This window comes from Callorhinus ursinus, unplaced genomic scaffold (assembly GCF_003265705.2).
Source record: "Callorhinus ursinus isolate GAN/ISIS: 27379988/994484 unplaced genomic scaffold, GSC_fseal_2.0 scaffold19, whole genome shotgun sequence".
Classification (NCBI taxonomy): Eukaryota; Metazoa; Chordata; class Mammalia; order Carnivora; family Otariidae; genus Callorhinus; species Callorhinus ursinus.
In genome coordinates, this window is record NW_027397081.1 from 25720762 (window position 1) to 25744580 (window position 23819).

Consider the following 23819-nt stretch of genomic DNA (forward strand, 5'->3'; position numbering starts at 1 on the left):
TAAATAAATAAAATCTTAAGGAAAAAAAAAAAAATCAGCACTTGGGAAGGCTACAAGGGGTATGGAAACGCCACAGAGTTTTCCAGAAAAGTTAGCTGAATTTGGAAGTAAGGAATCCCTAAATATGTATCTTTGGAAAAATGCCTGACTCCTTCCTTGACGTGATTGATGCATTCTTGTGTAATGAATCAGCAATGGGAATCATCCAGGTGTGTAAACTTGAGGGAAGTACTAAGGTTTTTAGAGCCACAAAGGGTACTCAAGCTTGTTCAGGGAAATTTTCCAGGAAAAGATGTTATCTCTCTGTACTTCCTTAGATTTAAGTATTTTAAGAAGCCCCAGCCACTCTAGCCCATGAAGGACACTCCAAAAGAACTTTTATGATTGAAATACTTAAGTTCATAACAGAATTTGTGTCTGTTCTTTTTTCTCTTATTTTCATATCTGTTCAGGAATAGACTCCCAATTTATAATATTAAACCTATAGATCCCAGGGGTGCCATCACTGCACCTTTTATTTGGGCTTAACTTTTAACTGTCATTTAGGAACCAGTCAGACAGAAGTTGCGGACCTCCTATATGACAGAGTTTAAGAAGCTTTCCTTCTTTATTAGGATTATTTTGTTTACAAAATTGTCTTCCCGACCAAGCCAAGCCTCCGGGCATGTGAGGACTTGTTCGTCTTATTGTCTTTAGAGCCTGCTCTTGTAAGGTCCTTAAAATGTTTACTGACTTAAAACAAATATAATTGAGTCAGCAATACCTATGAACATCATATCATATATGCTCTGTTCTGGTTATTTTTTATTGTCTTTGGACGGCCCTTGGATTGTGTTCTGTGGTTGTCAGAAGCCTGGAAGAAGAGGGATTTGTTTGTTTATCTCTCAATGACTGTTTCTTTCATATTTGTGGATCTAATTAGTTTGGGGGATGGAGGAGAGTGTCCACCTCCTCCCCCCGCCCCCAGCAATTGGATAAAATAACTTTGGCACTTGACCCACTTACATAACCTATACTGAATCCTCTATGCCCGCCTCCCCTGCTTTTAATACTGAATCTCTTATAAGGAGAAATGTCTCAAGAAATGTCTCTTTCCTGTCTAATTTCTGTTCATTATTTTACTTGGAACCACTTGCCTCTCTTGAACTAGCCTAGCCTCTTCAGGAAAGCTTTGTGGCTCTTAACCCATTTAATTCTTGGCAGCCCGAAGATGTCTCAGGGGACCCTCTGAGTACCTACCCCATTCTTCCAATCACCGGGAACTCTTGCTAGCCTTAGTCTTGTTTTCTTTTTTTCTTTCAAGATTTTATTTATTTTCTGACTGAGAGACCACGAGAGAGAGAACACAAGCAGGGGGAGTGGGAGAGGGAGAAGCAGGCTTTCCGCGGAGCAGGGAGCCCGATGTGGGGCTCGATCCCCGGACCCTGGGATCATGACCTGAGCCGAAGGCAGACGCTTAACGGCTGAGCCACCCAGGCGCCCCTGGCTTTAGTCTTCTTGATGAAAGAAAGGAAAGTGGGTTCATAGGGAATGTAAAGGTGAATGAAAAAAGTCATTTAGGTCATACCTTCTAGCACAACGTTAACTGAACATTGAGCACAGAACTGTCCCACAGAAATAAATGCAAGCCATACACATATAGTTAAAATTTTTCTAGTTGACATTTTTTTTAAAAACCAAAAAATAGATGGGGGATCCAGGCTGGCTCAGTTCATAGAGCCTGTGACTCTTGATCTCAGGGTTGTGAATTCAAGCCCCATGTTGAATGTGGAGCCTACTTAAAAAAAAAAGTAGATGAAATTAGTTTGACCATTATATTTTATTTAACCCAATGTATCATTTCAATATGTGTAATCATGTTATAAAATCAACATGTAATAAAATTGAGATATTTTGCATATTAAAAATTTACATACTAAGTCTTTGAAGTTCTGCATATGTTTTACATTTATAGCCACATCTCAACTTGGATGGCAATCTTCATCGGAAATACTTGATTTTTATTTAGATTTCATGAAATTTACAGTTGGCAAAGTAGACATTCTCAGGTTGTTCCAAATACAAATGTTTTCTAATAACTGAGTGGAGTTTAAAAAAAATTGTGTTCCTTTGATATTTGTGTCTATGTTGACAAAGCTGGTTCATGTTCTTTATTTTTTAAAAAGTATTTATTTGAGAAAAAGTGCGCGTGAGTGGCGGGGGTGGGGGAGCAGAGGGAGACGGACAAGTAGACTCCTTGCTGAGTGTGGAGCCCAACTCGGGGCTCGATCCCATGACCCTGAGGTCATGACCTGAGCTGAAATCAAGAGTTGGATGCTTAACTGACTTAGCCACCCAGGCGCCCTTAGAATCAATTTCACCTTGAAACAAAAGTCTGTAAATTCAGAACTATCATTTAAGTAAATCTGCTAACTCTTGTATCAGCTCAGTACTGTGAATATCAATTTAAAGGAGCATTGCAAAAATTGAAAAGCCTAAATTCAATCATTATCAACCAACATTCTTAAGATTTTTCTTGTAGGTTTTGTAGCCAGTTCATATCACACTATGCTTTTAATTAAAGCCTTGGGGCGCCTGGGTGGCTCAGTCGTTAAGCGTCTGCCTTCGGCTCAGGTCATGATCCCAGGGGGATCGAGCCCCGCATCGGGCTCCCCGCTCTGTGGGAAGCCTGCTTCTCCCTCTCCCCCTGCTGTGTTCCTTCTCTCGCTGTGTGTCTCTCTCTGTCAAATAGATAAATAACATCTTTAAAAAAAAAACAAAACACAAAACTTTAAAACTGATTAAACATTTAAAAAAAAAAGTCTTCTGCATATTCATGTTACAAAATGAGTAAATTATTTATATTCTAAAAAGTTTTAGTTTCAACATAAATTTTTTTTGTACCTTATGTAGCCAAGGCACAAACTTTCCTTTGAATGTTGTATTCATATGCAGTGTGACAGTGATGTGATTATACTAGGTTTGCTAGGGCCGTTGTAACAAAATACCACAGACTGGGTGGTTTAAACGAATAAATGTACTTCTCGCATTTCTAGAGGCTGGAAGTTCAAGATCAAGGTGTCAGCAGGGTTGATTTCTGCCTTCTCTCTGTGTCCTCACATGGGCTTTCCCTCTGTGTACAGGAGAGAGAGAGAGATTGATTCTGGTGTATCTTCCTCTTTTTTTTTTTTTTTTTTTAAGATGTTATTTATGTGAGACAGCGCACATGAGCAGGAGGGAGAGGGAGAAGCAGACTCCCTGCTGAGGAGGGAACCTGATGTGGTGCTCGATCCCAGGACCCAGTGAGATCATGACCTGAGCTGAAGGCAGATGCTTAACCAACTGAGCCACCCAAGTGCCCCAAGAAAAATGTATTAACTTCTTTTTTTAAAGATTTATTTATTTTTTTAAAGATTATTTATTTATTTGAGAGAGAGAGAGAGAGAGAATGAGAGATAGAGAGCACGAGAGGGAAGAGGGTCAGAGGGAGAAGCAGACTCCCTGCCGAGCAGGGAGCCTGATGTGGGACTCGATCCTGCGACTCCAGGATCATGACCTGAGCTGAAGGCAGTTGCTTAACCAACTGAGCCACCCAGGCGCCCAAGGTTTATTTATTTTAGAGGGGGGAAGGGGCAGAGGGAGAGGGGATCTCCAGCAGACTCCCCACTGAGCACGGAACCCACATGGGGCTCTATCTCACAACCCTGAGATTATGACCTGAGTGGAAATCAAGAGTCAGATGCTTAATCAACTGAGCCACCCAGGTGCCCCTTAACTTATTTCTCAATTTGATGACTCTCACAAGTACTCCACCATGAAGCGACCAAGAGATAAACTTCTGTGTGGTACAGTAGATTTCTATGGTTATTGCTCCTCCCACTTCCAGCTATTGTAAACATTGTCCTGCCTCGAGGTCTTGCAGTGTGCAGAATAAGATCGACACAGTTGTAGTGTTTCTGTAGTGGGGGTGACCTGGCACACCTAACTTGGAGATCCCTAGTCTATACTCCTAGGCTGTTGTTTCCTCACCTCTCATTTGTCACCTGGGTTCATGTGACCTTGTTTCTAGCACTGCCACCACATTGAAGTGACTGGTGATTTCATGACCACCGAAATTTCCTGAGAACATTCGAATCTGCTGCTTCATCTCTCTTGATAAGGCTTCTCTGACATACTTTCCTGGTCCTTCCACCTCAGTCACTGACCTTCCTTTTGTGCATGCCCAGTAAATGTTATTTCTTATGGTTCTGTCTTTCTCCTTTTTATTTTTTGAAAGATTTTATTTATTTGAGAGAGAGAGAAGCACGAGTAGCAGGTAGGGGCAGAAGGAAAGGGAGAGGGAGAACCGACTCCCCACTGAGCAGGGAGCCTGACGCGGGGCTCGATCCCAAGACCCTGAGATCATGTCCTGAGCTGAAGGCGGATCCTTAAACTGACTGAGCCACCCAGGTGCCCCTCTCCTTTTTAAATGCAGTCGCCCCAGATGATCCTACCTATTCTCTGGGCATAAAATTCTTTCAACCTGTCATTAAATTGCAAATTCATGATTCTAGCCCACATTATCCTCCAATCTCCTCCTTCCAAACCCTTTTCAGTTCTTTGGTTATTAGCTCCACTGCTTTCTAGTTGCCAGAATTAGAAAGTTGGCATCATTTTGACACTTCTTTCGTATCTCTTGTCCAAATCCTGTCCACAGTTCTGCAATCCCTTTCTTTCCCACGCTGCTCCAGTGTTTGTTCATCAGCCTTTCTCCTGGGTGAATGCAGCGGCTTCCTACCTGACTTCCTGTCTCTACCTAATCTTCCCAGGTCATACCCTTCCACCTTCTTAAGTATGCCTAGCAAGTCCCACGTGAGCTGGAAGAGACCCCAAGCCCGGTTTTTCTGGAGAAAACTTCTGAAGGCTTGGCCCTTGCCGCCCCCTCCCCCCCGCCCCTGGCTGATTCTGTCCTGTACCTGTCTCCACTGTAGCTCTTCTCAGAGTACACTGCACTCTGTCTCCACTTCCTCACCTCTCATTCATAATGCATGTGTTACAGTGTAGTTCTGGGTTTCTCTGTGCCTGGCTCTTGTCTCTTAAGACTATTAGCTCCCCAAATATGGATCCTGAGTCTACCAGTTTACCCAGTGTATTCATTTGCTAGGGCTGCTGTAACAATGTACCACAAACTGAGTGGCTGAAGGAAGAGAAATGTATTGTTGGACTGGTCTGGAGGCTAAAGTTCAAGACCAGGTTGTCCGGAGGGTAGGGCAGTGCTCCCTTGGAAAGTGCTATTGGAAGGGTCTGTTCCGGGCCTCTCTCCTAGCTTCTGGTGGTCCCTTGGCTTTTGGCAGCATGACTCCAGTCTTTACATGACCTTCTCCCTGTGTGTGTGTGTATGTGTGTGTGTGTGTGTGTCTCTCTCTCTCTTTTACATTTCCCTTTTTATAAGGGCAGCAGTCATATTGGATTAGGGGCCCACCATACTCCGGTATGACCTCATCTTAATTGCATCTGCAGTGACCTGATTTCCAGATAACATCATGTGTGGAGGTAGTGTGGGTTAGGACTTCAAATACGAGTTTTGTTGGGGATACAGTTCAACCAATAATATGTGGACTGTAGCATAATTGTAAAGTGATCCAATGAAATCATCTCTTTTTTAAAAAAAATTTATTCGTCAGAGAGAGCACAAGCAGAGGGAGTGGCAGGCAGAGGGAGAAGCAGGCTCCCCACTGAGCAAGGAGCCTGATGCTGGACTTGATCCCAGGACCCTGGGATCATGGGCAGACATTTAACCGACTGAGCCACTCAGTCATCCCCAGTGAAATAATCTTTGAATAAAGGATCAGACTTTTATTTTCTAAATGGGCATTATGTTTAAATAATAAAAAATAAAAGCTTATGATTTTGTTCGTACTTTCCTATCTCTAGTTTTCCTATACGTATTTAGCAGCTTTTGAATTGTTGCACCTTAAAAGATGCAGGTGGATGATTCTAGTTTTTTTTTTTCTTTAAGATTTTATTTATTTGGCAGAGAGAGAGCGAGAGAGAGAACACAAGCAGGGGGAGTGGGAGAGAGAAGCATGCTTCCTGCCGAGCAGGGAGCCCGATGTGGGGCTCGATCCCAGGACCCTGGGATCATGACCTGAGCCAAAGGCAGAAGCTTAATGACTGAGCCACCCAGGCGCCCCTGATTCTAGTTGTTCTGACTCTGTCCTGATGAGAGACAGAATGTGGCTTAGCTTTCGATATATTTAGTATATGAATAAGCCAACAAGGACAAAGAACTGGAGAGGAGAGATGTCCATAGAATCTTGAAGATGGAAAGCAGATGGATCCTGAGTAGCAGAGTTATTAGCAGGCCAGAAGGAACTGAAATGTAAATGCTGGCGGAGAAGCCAACTAAAAGCAAACTGATTTGCAGAGCCAGGACTTGACTGAGGAACAGGAAGTGTCAGGGCTTCTGAGTGAGTGAGGGAAGGGGTTGAAACTCAGTGTGAGGAATCAGCCCAGGAATACCCCTCTCACTGCCCCCCTCCCGCCCCCGGGGAAAAGACTTTTCCCGATTTACCTAGGGACAGCAGGCCCAGCAGAAAATGAGAGGCTGAGAGGTGGCAGTTTCCTTAACTGGGTCACCAGTCCCCTGACAGCCTGACTGGTGGGCCCCAGGTGGGGAACTTGTTGCCTTCTCTGGAGAGGTCACTCATTGAGTGGTCCTTTCCACGTACAGAAAACTTTTAGCCAGGGGCACCTGGGTGGCTCAGTCTGTTAAGCATCTGCCTTCGGCATGTGTCATGGTCCCAGGGTCCTGGGATCGAGCTCCCCACTGGGTGGGGAGCCTGCTTGTCCCTCTCCCTCTGCTCCACCCCCTGCCTGTGCTCTTGCTCTCTCTCGTGCTCTCTCAAATAAATAAAATCTTAAAAAAAACACAACAATGTAATCAGCTTTTTAGTGCCCCCTTCTTAAATATTAAATTGGATGGCTTAGGAACACCAAAGATTTCAGGAATGCCATGAACATGATCAAGAACAAAAACAGATGAGGGGGGAAAAAAGCAACTTGAAGGCAAGGAAGGGAACAAATAACTTTAGATAAGTTCTTGATATTTACTTCAAAGAGGGGAGGGTATTCCATCTGTGACATAATAGTCTGTAGTAAAATAAGGCAGGGAACAAGGAAGAGTTCTTGAAGATGAGAAACATGACACCAGGAATTTAAAAATATAGTAATCTTTCAGAGAGAACACTAAGAACCTAGAAAGGAAAATTAAGAAAAGCAGGGGATTAATGTAGAAGGTCCGAGAAGCACAGAATCAGAACTTCAGGAAGAGAACAGAGGAGACGTGTAGGACTGAGTGTGTCTCTGACTTGGCCCACAGAGAGCTCAGGTCGGGGACAGAACCGCACACCGAGGCACATTATGTTGAAATGTCAGAATAGCAGAGATTGGGAAGAATCTTAGAACCTACTTTCATATAGAAAGAGACCTGCACAAAAGATTCTGAATCAAATTTCCTTTAGATTTATCAGCAGCAGTGCCGGAAGCTGGAAGATAGTAGCACCAGACCTTAAATGCTGAAGGAAAGATAAAGTGTGTGCATAAAATAAAAACTTGTTTTGAGACCTGTCATGTTTGAAACTTCCTGTTCACAACAGCCTTTCTTGGGAAGCTGTCAGAAGGTGTCAGCCCCTAAACCAGGCAGTAAGTCAAGACAGAGGAAGGATGGAGTCAGGGAACGGGGCGGGGGGGGAGGCAGGAATGGCAGCTGTGCACAGGTTTGGAAGAATAATCGGCGTAGATGAAGTAGGAAAATGACAGGCCTGACGGAGGCCTGTCTTCAAGAAAAAAGGAATCGAAACCATTGGATCACCTCTTGTGTCAGACTGCACCGAGGGAGCTTTGCGGACCTTTTCTGACAGTCTCAGAGCCTGTGTTGATCAGTACATGTGAAACCAAGCAGATGAAAGAAAAGGTGCAGTTGCTATCTCTGAGGGTGAAGATAGATGCCGAAGAAAGGAACTGTAATCAGAGTACATTTTTATGGTATAATAATGTATTATAAATACATTGTATTTACGTATTATATGTATTATAAATACATATAAATACAAAATAGTATTGATTTGACCAACAGGGCAAGGGGAAGTGAGTGCATGAACATAGGGTATGGTGGTTTCTGAGTGAAACCCTTTTTTTTTTTTTTTGAGAGAGTGAAAGGAGGAGGGGCAGAGGGAGAGAGAGAATCTCAAGCAGACTCTGCACCAAGCACAGCACCGGACGCAGGGCTTGCTCCCACGGCCCTGAGATCATGGCCTGAGCCAAAATCAAGAGTCTGATGCTTAACCGACTGAGCCACCCAGGTGCCCCTGAGTGAACCCTCCCTTTTTTTTTTTTTTTAAAGATTTTATTTATCCGACAGTGAGAGACACAGCGAGAGAGGGAACACAAGCAGGGGGAGTGGGAGAGGGAGAAGCAGGCCTCCCGCGGAGCGGGGAGCCCGACACGGGGCTCGATCCCAGGAGCCCAGGATCATGACCCGAGCCGAAGGCAGATGCTCAACGACTGAGCCATCCAGGCGCCCCTGAAACCCCTTTTTACTAGGGAGTTACTAGATAATGTCTGGACTGAAAAGGGTACAGAGATAAAGCCTGCTGTTCGACAAGGTGGAGGTAAATAGTGGAGGAAGGGCAGAAAGCGCTGCCTCTCAGGAGCAAGGGCCCGGTTGAGATGGGGGACTGCTATTCTAGTACAAGCCTGTGTTATGTGGCTTTTCAGGCTGTGTACATGGATGCACTCAGCAACAATTTTTAAAAACTGAAACTTGTTGGGGCACCTGGCTGGCTCAGTCGGTAGAGCATGTGACTCCTGATCTCAGGGTGATGAGTTCAAGCCCCCCACCACTGGGCACAGAGCTTACTTTAAAGAAAAAATTGGAACTTGTTATACTGTGTAAGTTTTTTCTTTTCATTTAATTTGTCATTATAGATCTACTTCGTTGAAACTTGTACAGTGTTAATCATTTGAGAAATTGTTGAGTGATGGGCCGCCTGGGCGGCTCAGTTGGTTAAGCGTCTGACTCTTGGTTTCGGCTCAGGTCATAATCTCAGGGTCGTGAGATCGAGCCCCGCATTAGGCTCCTCTGCTGATCCAGGAGTCTGCTTGAGATTCTCTCTCTCCCTCTGCCCCTCCCCCACTCCCATGCGCTCTCTTTCTCTAAAGTAAATTAAATCTTAAAAAAAAAGGGGGTGCCTGGGTGGCTCAGTCATTAAGCGTCTGCTTTTGGCTCAGGTCATGAACCCAGGGTCCTGGGATCGGGCCCTGCATCAGGCTCCCTGCTCCGCAGGAAGCCTGCTTCTCCCTCTCTCACTCCCCCTGCTTGTGTTCCCTCTCTCACTGTGTCTCTCTCTGTCAAATAAATAAATAAAATCTTAAAAAAAAAATTGCTGAGTGATACCTGCTAATTAGTATTAGTTTAAGTGTCTTGGAAAAAACCCAAAGTGCGGGCTTTCAAGTTAGTTGCTTACTTGGCTGTGAATGACTACTTACTGTTATTCTAGGTGCTGTGTCCAGCCAGGTACAGTGGTTAGAAAACTGTATGAGGCCTCTCCCCTAGAGGAACTCACATTCCAGCAGAAGGGAGGTGGACCATGCAGGTGAATTGGCAAGGGAGTTTAGATTGCTTGAGGGGAAAAGAAAACAGCCAGTGGGTTGGGGACTGTCCTCAGGAAGGGCCTGCAGAGGATGCACATTTGAGGGGAGTCTTGACAGTGGAGAATGTGCCTGCTCTGGGAAGAACAGGGGAAGGGAGTGCTGGATGGAGAGCCCTGAGGCAAGAAAGACCCTGACTTTTGCACAGACCCAAGGACCGGAAGCGTGGTGCTGAGCCCAGGGCTGGGTGATGGAGTGAGAGCGGTGTTGTGTGAAAGAGTTTGAATCTCTTGCCACAGAGGAGTGATTGATGTGTTCTGACTTGCGATGATTCAGAATGTTGGGGGAAAATGGATCAGGGAGGGCAAGAGTGGACACGGCTCCCTAGAGGCCCACTTGACAAGTGGCACAAAGTGTGGGTGTACTTCCGTGGTGGGGGTGTGTTTGTGTTCATGTGCATTCACACCCACACTTACATCCTTTTTATTCATTCTTTTTACTTGCACGGAGTGTTTCCCTTTCTCTTTGATGCATTTATTTGGTAGTTCCAGTGGCTTGAACCCAGGAAGGTTAATTAATGGTTGAGGCAGCAAGCAGTAAACATACCAACCAGCAGCTCATACTAGCTTTATTACTCTATTTTTTAAAATTGCTGATAATTACAATAATGCACATGGGCACGGGTCCCAGACAGGAAGAATCATTGTCTGCAAGCAGATCTGGTGTGAGCTGATAATCCAGTCTGTATTTACTTTTAAATTTAAATGCTACATAAATCATAGGAAAGATGCCTTTTTGACTTGCTTTGAACTTGGGGGGAAGGTGGAGCTCTTTTGTATTTTTGTTATTTTCAGTTTTAGTGGACATTAGAAGTTAAAGTAGTTTGCTTCATCATGATTGGTTATCTGAATATGGCTTGCACCTAGTATAAACATAGTAAAATGGTTAGCAGAACAGCACATAGAAAGTGCCATTTGTAATTTGAAATGTCATTTCCTCCCTCTTTGCCCTGTAAAAGTCATTTTGGCAAATTGTCTTATTTTCTAGTTATAAACAGTTACGGGTTACTCACCTAAGAATTTCTGCCCTTTCTTGACTTTCAACGTTACAGAACCTCAAATAACCAAGCCTTTGGTTTTCATGGAAAAGTAAAAAATTAAGACATTTTTAGATAAGGCCATTAGTTCTTATCAAGTTACTATTGCTATCATTTTATAAAAAAAAAAATTTAAAACAAAAGATAAAAAGATAATCATAGAATTCAGAGCACTCTTTCCTCAGAAGACAGCAATTCCATATCCTTAGACATTCAGGTGCGTACACACACACACGTGCACACCAGACCCTTCTTATTTTTCTCATTTTTCAGGCCATTGAATATTTGTCATGGACCTTATTAGCCCCCAATGAGTGTTAGGGAACCTCCACTTTAAAATGCCAATAAAAACCATCTTATATATTAAAACGTAAATGTTTTCAGTTGCATGGATTTGTTTTTGTTTTTGTTTTTAAAGATTTTAATTTATTTGAGAGAACAAGAGAACACGAGCAGGGGGAGGGGCAGAGGGACAAGCCGACTCCCCGCTGAGCCGGCAGCCCATTGCGGGGGCTCAATCCCAGGACCCCAAGATCATGACCTGAGCTCTTATCTTTTCCTGGATATAGTAAAGGAAAGGAGACCTAGCAGAATCAATTTCAGATCTCTAACATTAGCTATTCGTGTTTGCGGTTGTAACATCTGGAAGTCAGCGTTTTAGCCAAAGCTGACATGTGATTTCCCAACTTAACCTTGGTAAAAATCACTGAGTTGAGTATATATTTTAGTGAAATAGAAATAGAATATTTTTAAAGGAGGTGTAATTTATTACATTAAGTACATGAGGTAATTGAAAAATGCTAAAATAGTGCCTAATTTTTAATGATTATGACTTAATGCATTTGAAATAAACAATATTATAAAAGCATTTGATTAGCCAGAAGTAAGAAGCATGCTTATAATTTCTGAGAATATTGCCAGCTTTGTGCTTGGATATCCCACAGAACACTCCCCTACCCTGCAGTCATTTGTATTATTTCTTTTGTTTGGTTCTTTTTGGTATTATTTCTATCATCTGTGAATGAATAGGAATGATTTAGAATGAACAGTAATTATTAATATTTAATCAGTAATACTTCTGGGTGTTTGTTATTTAAAATCATTTCCCTCTTTAAAGGTTTAAGAAACATACCCCTCATACATTCCCCCTAACCCTGCACACACTATTTATTTAGCACCCTCAATAAAAACCAAGTAATACTGGCCAGTGAGTTCAAAGGTTAAGCCCAAGTTCACACCATTTAGATCATGTTATATTAATACTCAAGCCTCCTGGCTTTCTGGCCTCTGCAGTTAGCATGCCTTCAACGTATGACAGGATTACTGCCTGACTTTGGAATCCTGCAGATTCCTACTCCGTGAGGAAGCTGTCTTTGTTTCCAAGCCATGTTCCTTAGGCATGGGGAGTGTCAGGAAAGTAGAATTCTGTATGTTGTAGTGTGCACTGTGAACCAAAGTCCAAAGTTAATATTGTGGTTGTCGTTTATTACAATACCTAAAATTTGGGTAGCACCGTATTTTTGTTGCCCAGAAGCAAAAACTAATACTGAGAAGTTATTCCATGAGGTTGCATAGCTGGCAAGTTGAGGGGAATATCCTTCTCTCAAGAATACACATCTAGAGAAATAACTTACACAGCGCTCTTTTGATCGCAGCAGTGTCTCAGTAGTAACTGCAGATTCATCTTGACCTAGCTTCCGTGCCAGCCGGAAGCTGGACCAGGGCCAGGAAGCCAGCAACTCCCGGTGATTTTCTTCTAAACGGGAGGGTGGTATTAAATTGTTCACGTAAACCTGAATTCCCACAGAAGAAAATGTGGAGCATTAATGCAGCCTACTTGAAGTATGTCCAGATTTAATAGGTAAAGAAGGCATGTGCAGTCTTTGAAGCCCATTTCATGCCATCCTGGATTTGGGGAGGATGCCTAGTCCCATGGGGACTTCGCGGGTTCTTCCCTGTACACTCGTAATTTAGGCCCCAGTGCTGTTATTGTAGCCGGAGAGAGCTGAATGTTGAGGAGCCAGCCCGACTATAATGAGGTTAACATCTGAGGTCTTGTTCTGTGGCAGGTATCGTGCTTAGTGCTTCTGGGCAGCGTCTTAATGTAATCCCCACGACAGGCCCGAGAGGTGTAGGTATGTTAGGAGCCCCGTTTTACAAATCAAGAAATTTAAAGCCTGATAACAATGGCCACCAACATTTGAAGAACTCTTTTCTGTAGAACAAGCACTATTTCTAGCACTTTGCATATGTTAACTCATTTAAACCTCAAGACAACACTGTGGTGAGCAGTTACTATTGTCAGCATCTTACAGATGAAGAAACTGAGGGCCAGAGAGGTTAGGTGACCTGCCAAAGGTGGCACAGCTAGTCAGTGATGGGGCTGGAACTGTGTCAGGGTCTGCCCTCCCTTTAAAGCCCTTGCACTTGGCCACCACCTCAGACACTTCCTCTGAGGTCAGGAGTGGAATGAGCAGAGGACAAATGGTTGGTCAAGGCATGTCTCCATACCTGCTGAAATCCTTTTCTCGGAGTTCCTATTACGGGCAATTGGAAGGAAACACAGGAGCCAGTCCAGAACCCGTCCACTTGAGAATTTTAGGCCCATAAACACTATTCTTCTTCTTCTTCTTTTTTTTTAACATAAAAGTATTTGATGTATTTATGTATTTTTTCAATCACTTTATGGAAGACTCTTCACTCTCATCTCGGGGACATATAACAGACCTCTCTTAAATCTTGGGGCTTAGATCCTTACCAACCAGTGTAATCCAGATGAACAAATCACTGTGTTCCTATAAAAAGCCTTGGAGACTGTCTAAACCATTTTTAATCTTGGAAATGATACCTCATTTATACTTTAATATTTAGAGCTCTGATAAAGCAGAGATTATTTGTATAAGTTACTGCCTATGAAAATAATACCTAAGAGCTGGCGTATGTCAGTGGAAGAGTAATGGCTTTTTGCATTCAGAGTTTTCGCCCTAAACCTAATTCGAATTAAGTTCAAATGTTAAAACAAACAAAAACACGGCTAAGGATTTTCAGTTGCTGTAATGCAAACTGTCACTTTTAAGGACAGGTTTTCTCAGTTTGCTGCTAAAGCTGGGAAATGCTTAACAAGAATCCTATTTTATTAAATAGTGGGTTGAATGTTTGAAGCTTGTTTTAAATTGAAAGCTTCACTTCTTTACTGCTGATGGAGTATACTAAAGGCTCCAAACTCCAGTGATCCTTTTGACAGTAACAAGAGTGGACTTTCATCTATATTAGGCTCTCGGTAGAATCGTAATAGTGTTCCCACTGGAGAGAATTTACTATCTGCACACGCGGGGTTTTACTGCGTTAGGATGTATGCTCGTGTGTTCAGAATAAATAGTATGTTTTTCAGGTATTGGCCTACTCTGATTATAACTTGATAGTGGCCCGACCTGAACATGTGTCTTCTCTTTGTGACAGATTGAAAAAAAAAACCTCTAAAGTTAGTTCAAAATAAAGTGGTTTGGGCTTTTTTTAAATCATGTTCATCACCCACCTGAATTTTGACCGTGGCTGCACGGTTTCAAAGTTGCAGAAATTCTCCAGAGTTCCCCTATGCCCTTTCCGGGCTTTCCCTGATCTCCACATCTGACATAGCCTCGGTGCAATTGTCAAAACTGGGAAATTAACACCAGTACACAATTATTAACTGACTCAGACCCTATCCACATAATTACTCCAGTTTTCTCACTGACGTCGTTTTCCTGCCCCAGCGTCCTGTCTTGGCTCTGGTGTTGCATTTACTTCTCCTTGGTCTTCTGAAATGGGGGAGCCCCTCTGTCTTTCTCATCGAGGTTCTCTTAGGCTGCTTACTGCTGGTGAGGGAAGTGATAGTATGTCCACTGTGCAGTAATTTTTCTTCCCTTTTGTAGTCCATAACTACCTTGGAGAGATACCTTGAAATGATGGCTTTTTAAAACTTTGCTCAATTAAGTAAATCTCAGGTGGAGGTTGGTGAACACAGATTTAAGTCATTTTAACCTACGAATCATGACCTGCCAGGCAGAACTTGAACAAACAGGAATGATTATATAGAATCTTGGCACCCATTAATAGACTGTCCTTTTCTGACTTTTTCTTTCAAATCGAAGGTCTTTGATTATGAATGCTGTGCCTTTTGCTATCACTACCATGCAGGTGGTAACTAGATGCTCCAGAGGCGTGCTTCTCGTTCTGTATTTATTCATACTGGGACTGTGTTAACTGGCCTTCCCAGGGCGAAGCTGGAACACTTGCCTGCCTGTAATGCAGCACCTTCCCATCCGAGGAAACGTGATTCACTCAGTAAGGGGATAAAACTGTCCTCTTCAGAAGATGCGCCCTCCACAGCAGGCACTTTCCCAAACCCTGGAGCCAGATTAGCTCCTGAGATGATCGTTTCAGTGGGGAAGGAAATACTGGGCTTACATTTTCGCTTTGGACTGAGAACGCTGCATTGGTCCTGAGCCGCTTTGTGAAGGCTGGTGGGACTGAGGTGGGCCCAGGAGCTGCATCTCTTGAGATGATAATTAAAGGCCCTCATTTAAATTAGGCTCAGATTTAGATTTACTTATATTTATTTATTGCTTTAAGCCATATCAGGTTTTCAACCAAGTTACTAGAAGCACTTTTTACCAAGTTGAGTTTCTGTCCTTGTAAAGCTAAACTCTTTTCGCTGAGCCAAATTAATAAAATGGAATTTCTTATTAAGAATGAATTATTAAGTAAAATGGAAGCACTGAGCTGGGAAGCAATTGATGCAATTTGTTTTCAAAGCCTTAAAAGTGCTGCAATATGCATAGATCACAAGGACCGGCTTAAGTGCCAAAGCATGGGGCATTAATTTTCTTTCGTAGAGGATTCCAGGTTCACAGGATATCAGAAGTGCTGACTTGGCAGTGAAATCCCATTTGTAACATGTTAGATTAGGAAACAGATTGATTTATACATTGATGTAATGGATCCAGGCACAGTGTGTGCTTAAGAAAATGGAGGCACATTAAATAAGAGCATTTTCAGAGGAAAGAAGCACAAACATCACAGAACAAAACCGATCCTATTATACTCTAGGTAAGGTTGGGATATGTTTGATTAGTTGATTCCTAGACATGGTCCACAGAGGCTTTTTATATTTCAGATGATACCTTCTTGAGAGTCTCTTATGACCACAGGATTAATCTTTCTGAACTCAGAAGTGAATCACTGCAGCATATTAGCTGTCTGGAATGATTCCAGTTACTCTCCTCTTTCTTGGTGGTAACTGATGTGAGGGGCTGCTTCTGCTTAGCTGCTGCTTCCTGTTGCTTTAACCTCTGGTATTTTAGATTCTCTTTAGGGAAGGCGATGCTGACCATCTCAGCACAAAGATCAAATGCACTCATCACTGATGTATTGACCTTAGTGGTTGACCCGTAAACTGAACATTTATACAGTTGGAACTCTTGTGGTCTTTTAGCCAACAACCATAATGAGTAACATGTGGAACATAATCTTTGGTGCTGATAAGTGGCTGCCTGCACACTTTTGACCATTCCACGTCTGTGGCTTGGGTGAGCTCATGTAACTAATTGACACTGTTTCTTACCTGATTTCATGTTTAGAGTTTAAGAGGTTAATGTCCTGTTCTCCCCCCCCCCCCCCCCCCCGTACTTCTACCACACTCGAAATCTTGTTTGTTTAATAGCCGCTTTTAATGTTAAAATATACAAGGCCAGAGGCTCCTGGCAGGCTCAGTCAGTGGAGTGTGCGACTCTTGATCTCGGGGTTGTGGGTTCGAGCCCCACGTTGGGGGTAGAGATTACTTAAAATCTTAAAGGGGCGCCTGGGTGGCTCAGTTGAGCGTCAGACTCTTGATTTCGGCTCAGGTCACCATCTCAGGGTCATGAGATAGAGCCCGGCGTCAGGCTCTGCGCTGGTTGGGGAGCCTGCTTAAGATTCTCTCTCTCCCTCTGCCCCTCCCCCTCTAAAAAAATCTTAAAAATAAATAAGATATACGAAGTCATAGAATTTAGGAATTATTGCCCCACAACTTTTAGATTTACCTGTGGTGGTTTAATTATAGCAGGTTTAGGAAACACTCTCCTTTGACCTATTGCTTTGGCTTTCTTGCTTATATATGTATCATCTCTTTCTCGATTTTCTCTATTTCTGTCTGGGCTTTTGAAGTAGGAAGGAAAGAACTTAGGGAAACAGTAGGTTTCGGTAGTTAAAAGTGTCCCTGGGGTTTCTTGGCCTTTGTCTCGGTATTAACCCATTTATGTATACCCATTTTCCTCCATATCGTAATCCAGCATTCTAGCCATAATCCTTAGATATGGCTCTCAAAAAAAGAATGGCCAATAGAAGAGGCATTTTGGTACACATATTAAACTCAGTGTTGAGAATTAAACACGTCTGCCTTGGGCGTCCTTACTCCTTTTAATAGTTGGTTTGAATTAATATACCTTTAGAGTATTGCCTATAAATAAGTGCGTGTTCCTTTCCACAGATATCCTTAAATGTTCTTTTTCTTTTTCCTAAAGATTTTATTTTTAAGTAATATCCACACCCAGCATGGGGCCTGAACTCACAACCCTGAGATCAAGAGTCGTGTGCTCTACTGGCTGAGCCAGCCAGGTGCCCCTGTTCTTTCTTTTTCTTATCAGCCTGTAGATTTATATTATGCAGTTACATGGAAGGTCTAGGATCTGCCTTCTACTTTAATAAATGATTAATCGTCACAGTAGGGCTACAATCAATTCTAGTTGATAAAGTTGCTAATTGTTCTCTTCGTTGGATTTAATTGAGGTGTTTTTCAACCCTGATTGATCTTGGCAATATTTTCAACCCAAATTAGCTTTCTCCCAGCCATCCAACAAGTGTCTGTGCTTTCTTCTCTTGTACTGGTAAAAAGCAAGCTTATTTTAATAAGCTCCTAAGCAAAATGTGTGGAGGATGGCAAATTTTGCCTGGAGAAAGGTCATAATGTATTTCAGAATCAAATATAGTCTCCTGATTGGAAGGACCATTAATGTCTGTGTCGTCCATCAGCACAAATAGATGAGAGTTGCTTAGAAAGCACATATTTTCCATATATTATAAAAGTCAGAGTTACCCTTTCTCTTAATTGGAAAACCATTTTATGTTAATTGCTCTTTTTAAAAAGAGCAACATGATAGACCGTACAATCTTTAACCCTATCCGCCAAGTTTTTAACATTTTAAAAAACGGTTTGATTTTTATTTTGAAAGAACTTTTACATTAGGGGAGACCGCAGAACTCCATTGTGGATGCAGCCATCGATATTGGCATATTTCTAGATGCTGGGATGCCTGTGTTTTTTCTAGAACGTGAGACTTTGTAGGAGCCTTAACTGTCATAATGCCTAGATGTTCTTTCTCACCTGTAATTTGTGATCTGTTAGTGGCTATGATCTTTTCACAAAGAAGAGGATACTAACCAAAGAAAGGCGATGGAATCATTGATTATTTTTATCTAATACAAGATAAAATTGTTCATGAAATCCCTTTTAGTGTTCCGCTTCCATGAATGATACCATCCCTCATTGAGGGGTGCAAGCCATGCTTGACATCTTCTTAACTAATCTGTCACCAAGTCTTGCCAGGTGTGTTCTCTGATCTCTCAAATCTGTTTCTCCGCCGTACCGCCTTAGTCCAAGGTTCCATCCTCCCTCCCTCGCTCTCCCCCTGAGTCTGCAACTCCAGGTTCCTGAGCCATCCCCTCTATACACTTGTTCCCCTTCAGTCTCTTTGCCATCCAGCAACCAGAAAAAAGTATCACAGCTGCATTTTGAAAATACTAACTTTGTGCTTAAAACCTCCCAGCACCTCAGTGGTAAGACAGAAGTCCTTTCTTGGTCCACGCACTGTGTAGGCTTGTCCCTGCATGCCTCTCCACCCTTCTCCTACTGCTGTCTGCCTCTCTGTCTGCATTCTCTCCATCCACATGGGAACCTCACAAGTACTGCTCCTCAGGAGGCTTCCCTGACCACCTCTGAACCCAAGCCTAAGTTAAATTCCCTTCCTGTCCGCTCCTTCAGCCCTGGGTTCTTTTCCTTCATAGGACATCTAGGGATGTGATCACACTTTCTTATGTGTGAGTATGGGCTCTTGGGCTAGACTGTAAGCCCCATGAGAGCAGGGACCATAACTTTTGGCTCACTTTTGTGACCTAGGCATTTAGCATGTTGCTTTGCAAACTAGTAGCTGCTCAACAAAATTTTGTTGTGTGAGTGAATCACTGGACCTTTAGCCATTCTGTACTTTTGTGGCTTACTACAGTAAGGGATGGGAAGTAGATGTGCTTGTATTAGAGCAGATCACAGTTGGATTACAGACTCCCAAGTCAGAAGTATCCAGGTGGGGAGTGGGGGTTAGATTTTCCATTGACCTTTCGCTTTGATCATTGAAGTACAACGGTCATTGTTTTTTCTGGCCTAACTCCTGGGAAAAGGATTTGTTTATGAAGATGAAAATAATAAATAATGAAGTTTTAAAAGATCAGTTCTGTTACAAACCATTGGATGACTGTGCCTTTCTGCCAGCTTTTTTGGAGTAAACGTGGATTTTTCTCTCCCCCTTCGGTAGGCTCTTGCAGCCAATGCTGGAACAGGATTTGCTGTCGCTGAGCCTCAAATTGCAATGTTTTGTGGGAAGTTAAATATGCATGTAAACATTCAGACTGGGAAATGGGAACCGGACCCAACAGGCACTAAGAGCTGCTTTGGAACAAAAGAAGAAGTTCTTCAGTACTGTCAGGAGGTAAGAGTGTTGCCAGAATGTGGAAATGGCTTTTTTTCTGGGTCAGGCTTGAACCTCGTTACCTTAGAAGACCAAGTTGCTAATGACAGAGCACCGGGCCTTTATTTCTAACTATATATGACATGACTGAGACTTGTCAGAGGCTTTGCCCGTGTGCGCTGCGAGCTCTTGGTTCTTTCAGGAGGGAACAGTGCAGAACCGTACTTGTAAACGGGTATGTAAACTTGTATGGAAACTGTACGAGTAGAGCCTGGTTCTCTTGGCTTCCCACTTACTATGGGAGGATGTGAAGCCAAACATGTCATGTGCGTGTTAGTAAAGCCTGGTGCTCTTGGCTTTCGACTTGCAGATAGAAAGCTACCAGTATTGTGAATGATAATCTCAGGTCTGACTCAACTTACCTTTTGGGTCAAAACGTGACCTAGAAAGGGATATGAGATGCTTTAACTTCTTACCAAGATTAGTGTAGAGGGCCAGGGTTAAAGTATTACTCTCTAATTTCATCAGCAGACATTTTCCACGGACTTGCCTTTTAAGGTTTTTCTTCTCAGCTATTTCCATGCACCCTACAAGTGGACATGATACTGAATAGATTTATTTTGGGCTTGAGAGCTTGCTGCTTTTGTTAGGTCCTTAAATAAAGATTCCTCCTCCCCACTTTTTTTTTTAAGAGAATGCATTAGAAGTGGTCAAAAATCTACCTGTCAAAAGAAAACTAATAGTTACAGTATGTTTTTACTCGATGAGTTCAGTTAGAACCAGGAGTAGCAGAGTGAAGTTGAGATTTATAGAGCATAACGATGACACTGACATGAGGCATCCTTACTTGCAAATGAATGTCCATTTATTATGGATAAAGTCCATTTATTGTGCGTGTGTTTTCTTTTCTTTGCAGATGTATCCAGAGCTACAGATCACAAACGTGATGGAAGCAAACGAGCCTGTCAGTGTCGACAATTGGTGCCGGAGGGACAAAAAGCAGTGCAAGACACACATCGTGATACCTTTCAAATGTCTTGGTGAGTGTCTCGGAGGTGCTCTTGGTTACAGGAACCTCTAGGAAGTGGAGGTTGCTCATTTTTAAATTTCATTTTCTCTGGCCTCAACATTAGTTAAGAAGCCGACGGCTGCAGGAATGTATTGTGGTACTTCTTTTTTGAGTATTTCCTGCTTTCTAGGGTCGATGGTTGACTTGTCTTTGAAGGTCATGACCTCTCCCATCATGGGCATCCTTTGTCTTTTAAGGATGAGCTTTTTGCATGGCGTGAGTCAGAGTGCCGCCCTGAGAGCAGCCCAGCTTTGCCTCACATTGACGTTTGAAATTCCCGTCTTATAGTCGTAGTAGTGAGTTATACTGAGCAGCCTAAGGAATGGAGTCTTCTGTTCCTCTTACTTCATCCTATACACATTTGGCAAGGTACTGAGATCCTGTATTGCTAGCGAGACCAGACTCATGGGAGTTTTCAGGAGAAGTGACTCAGCTGCCTGAGCACACGGTAAGGGAGGCCAGGGCTAGGCCCTGTGCTGCCTGCCGTGCTGAAGGGCCCACGATGGCTACCGGGCTTTCTGAGCCTGTGGTTGGTGTTAATAAAGCTAACTTGATTAACACTGAGCAAGGAGTTTTTATTACCCAGAAACAGTTGTTGCTTCAAACGCTCATCTACTTAATGCATTCATCATCCCAACTACGTATCACTGAGACATCCGTATACTCACGTTATGTGTAGTCTGGGTGATTCAGGAACAGACGTGGTCGTAGAAGCTTAAAAGATCAAAATAATTTGATTTTTGATGATCCATGATAGGATTAACATAGATATAGCATCAACATAGGCATTTTGGGTAGTTTGTAGATGTATTTAATTTTAACCATTAATTTAACTCGCTCTACTTCCTCCCTTCATTAAAATCTTTCCTAAAGTAGAATAAGTTGCTTTTCTCATTCTCAATATCAAAATAACAGGAAGAGTCAGCACCTAAATAAACAGTGGTTAACATATGTAGAATTACTGTTTAAAGTATTCAGTAGGGGGAAAAGAGAGACTCTGCAGATGCTTACCACCATTTACTTTAAAATGGAGCATCATGCATTCGTAGTGTGAGACCTGGAAACCTTTGGTGTGGTTTAAGGATGTTCTCCCATTCCATTTGGCTCGCAGAAATCTCCGGGTATGAGGTTTCATTCACTCTCTATAAAATCCGTGAACTAAATGAAGCAAGAGAGTATTTTTGAGTGATTGTAGACTAGGTAGAAAGTACTTGCAGTCATTTTTCCCTTCGCATTGTTTCCCCCGAAGACTTTGCAGCCTGGTCTGCCCCCCTCCTACAGGCTCTTTGTCATGGCTCCACTCCTCACCCAGAACTCTGATCTGGAGATCTGGGAGACCTTTATCTCCCCACATGCAGTCAGTTTTCAAGCCTGATTCGTACCTCTTCAGAATGGCTTCTCTGCATGGTTCCCAAACTGCGCACCGAGCCTCCCCGGGGCATTGGAGCAAACTCAGGCCATGAGCATTGTGGGATATTTTTGATTTTCAAAGGAGACATCTCTCAGACATCCCATGAATTACTAGCTGGAGGTATTCACAGTTTCAATATCCTTTGGCTCCATTCCTTTCAGTGACCTCCTATATTTCCGGACTGATATCTTAGTGGTTCCCGGGTTAAAGAGCCAGCGTCACGCCAACATAACTGGAGGAGGAGAAGAAAGGGTGATGGTGTTCAGTCGATTGCAATGTTGGAGGCTTTGTGCAGTGCACAACAAGCACTAAGGGGTTAAGACACGAGGACTTACTAAGTAGTTAGACCTAACTACCTAGCTTTTGGCTATTCTTTTGGCTTGGTAGTGCTATGAAAATATTACTGAGACACTCAAGGGTGCTGTGACTCGGAAGTTGGGAACGTCTGGCTTATATCCTTTTCCTCCCATTGGATTCCTGCTGCTCTGGTCCCTGCCCATTTGCCCTTTCCTGCCCGGACGGTAACAGTGGCCTCCTTGGGTGCTTCTCCGTTCTGTTGTCTAGTCCGTTGCCCTCTGACCTCAAATGAAGATTGAATTATTTTTCCTGCATGTAAAAGCCTTTAGTAGCTCTTCTTCACCTGAAAGATAGGTTGAATTAAGCTCCCTAGTTTAGGTTAAAAACTCCATAATGTGGCCCTTGCTCAGGCCTTCCCGGTTGTCTGTCATGCCCTGCTCTGTGCACCGCCCCTCATCACTGTGGGCATCTCGTGGCTCCTGGCCACACACCATCGAGCTCTCATTGTTGGAATGCTTTTCCTCTACTTCCTTTGCTTGGGAAGTTCTCCCTTCAAGGCTTACTTCAGGGGCTGCCTCCCTTATTTTATTTTTAAAAGATTTATTTATTTGTGAGAGAGGCATGAGCCAGTACAGGGGTGGGGTGGGTACGGGGAGGGGCAGAGGAAGAGAATCTCAAGCAGACTCTGCCCCCCCCACCCCAAGCACAGAACCCAATGGGGGAGCTTGATCTCATGATGCCAGGATCATGACCTGAGCGGAAATCAAGAGTTGGACGCTCAACTGAGCCACCTAGGTGAGGGGCTGCCTCCTTTAAAGAAAACTTTTCCTCCTTGTTACATTTTCTATCCAGATAGGCAGATTTCTGAAATTCTACCATTGCTGCCATTGCATCTGTCACCCTGTACAGTAATGATCTGTTTCTGAATCTTTCTCCAACTTTTCTGTAAACACTGTGAAACCAGGGACCCTGCTCTAGCCCTCTTTGTCCTCTCGTACAGTGACAGTGTCTAGAACAGGACGCCCGTTTTAATAATAGTTACGACAAGACTGCTTACTGTGGCTGGTACACAACAAGTCATTCTCCGCTTTATTTTCCAATATGTTTTTTTTTTTTTAAAGATTTTATTTATTTATTCATGAGAGACAGAGGGAGAGAGAGAGAGAGAAACAGAGGGAGAAGCAGGCTCCCAAGGAGCAGGGAGCCCGATGCGGGACTCGATCCCAGGATCCCGTATGTTGAATGTAGTTTGAATTTTTCAGTCTTAAGAACCAAACAGTGGGGGGCGCCTGGGTGGCTCAGTCGTTAAGCATCTGCCTTCGGTTCAGGTCATGATCCCAGGGTCCTGGGATCGAGCCCCACATCGGGCTCCCTGCTCAGCGGGAAGCCTGCATCTCCCTCTCCCACTCCCCCTGCTTGTGTTCCCTCTCTCACAGTGTCTCTCCGATAAATAAATAAAATCTTTAGTAAAAAAAAAAGAACCAGTGAAATGATACTGTTAGTTAAATGCATGAAAGACAGTTTGAACATCAACTATTCAATACTTTCTTTGCATGCGGTCACTGAATAAAGTATTATATG

At 43.1% G+C, this 23819-nt stretch overlaps 1 protein-coding gene across 4 annotated transcripts in view; it reads left to right on the forward strand.

Annotated features, from left to right (window-relative positions):
• APLP2 (amyloid beta precursor like protein 2) overlaps window positions 1-23819 on the forward strand; it is an 85250-nt gene that overhangs the window by 27550 nt on the left and 33881 nt on the right. For all 4 annotated transcript variants that reach the window (XM_025893418.2, XM_025893419.2, XM_025893420.2 and 1 more), the window contains exons 2-3: window positions 19309-19482; window positions 20378-20501. In XM_025893418.2, the coding sequence (XP_025749203.1) occupies window positions 19309-19482; window positions 20378-20501 (298 nt within the window). The remainder of the gene's footprint in view (window positions 1-19308; window positions 19483-20377; window positions 20502-23819) is intronic.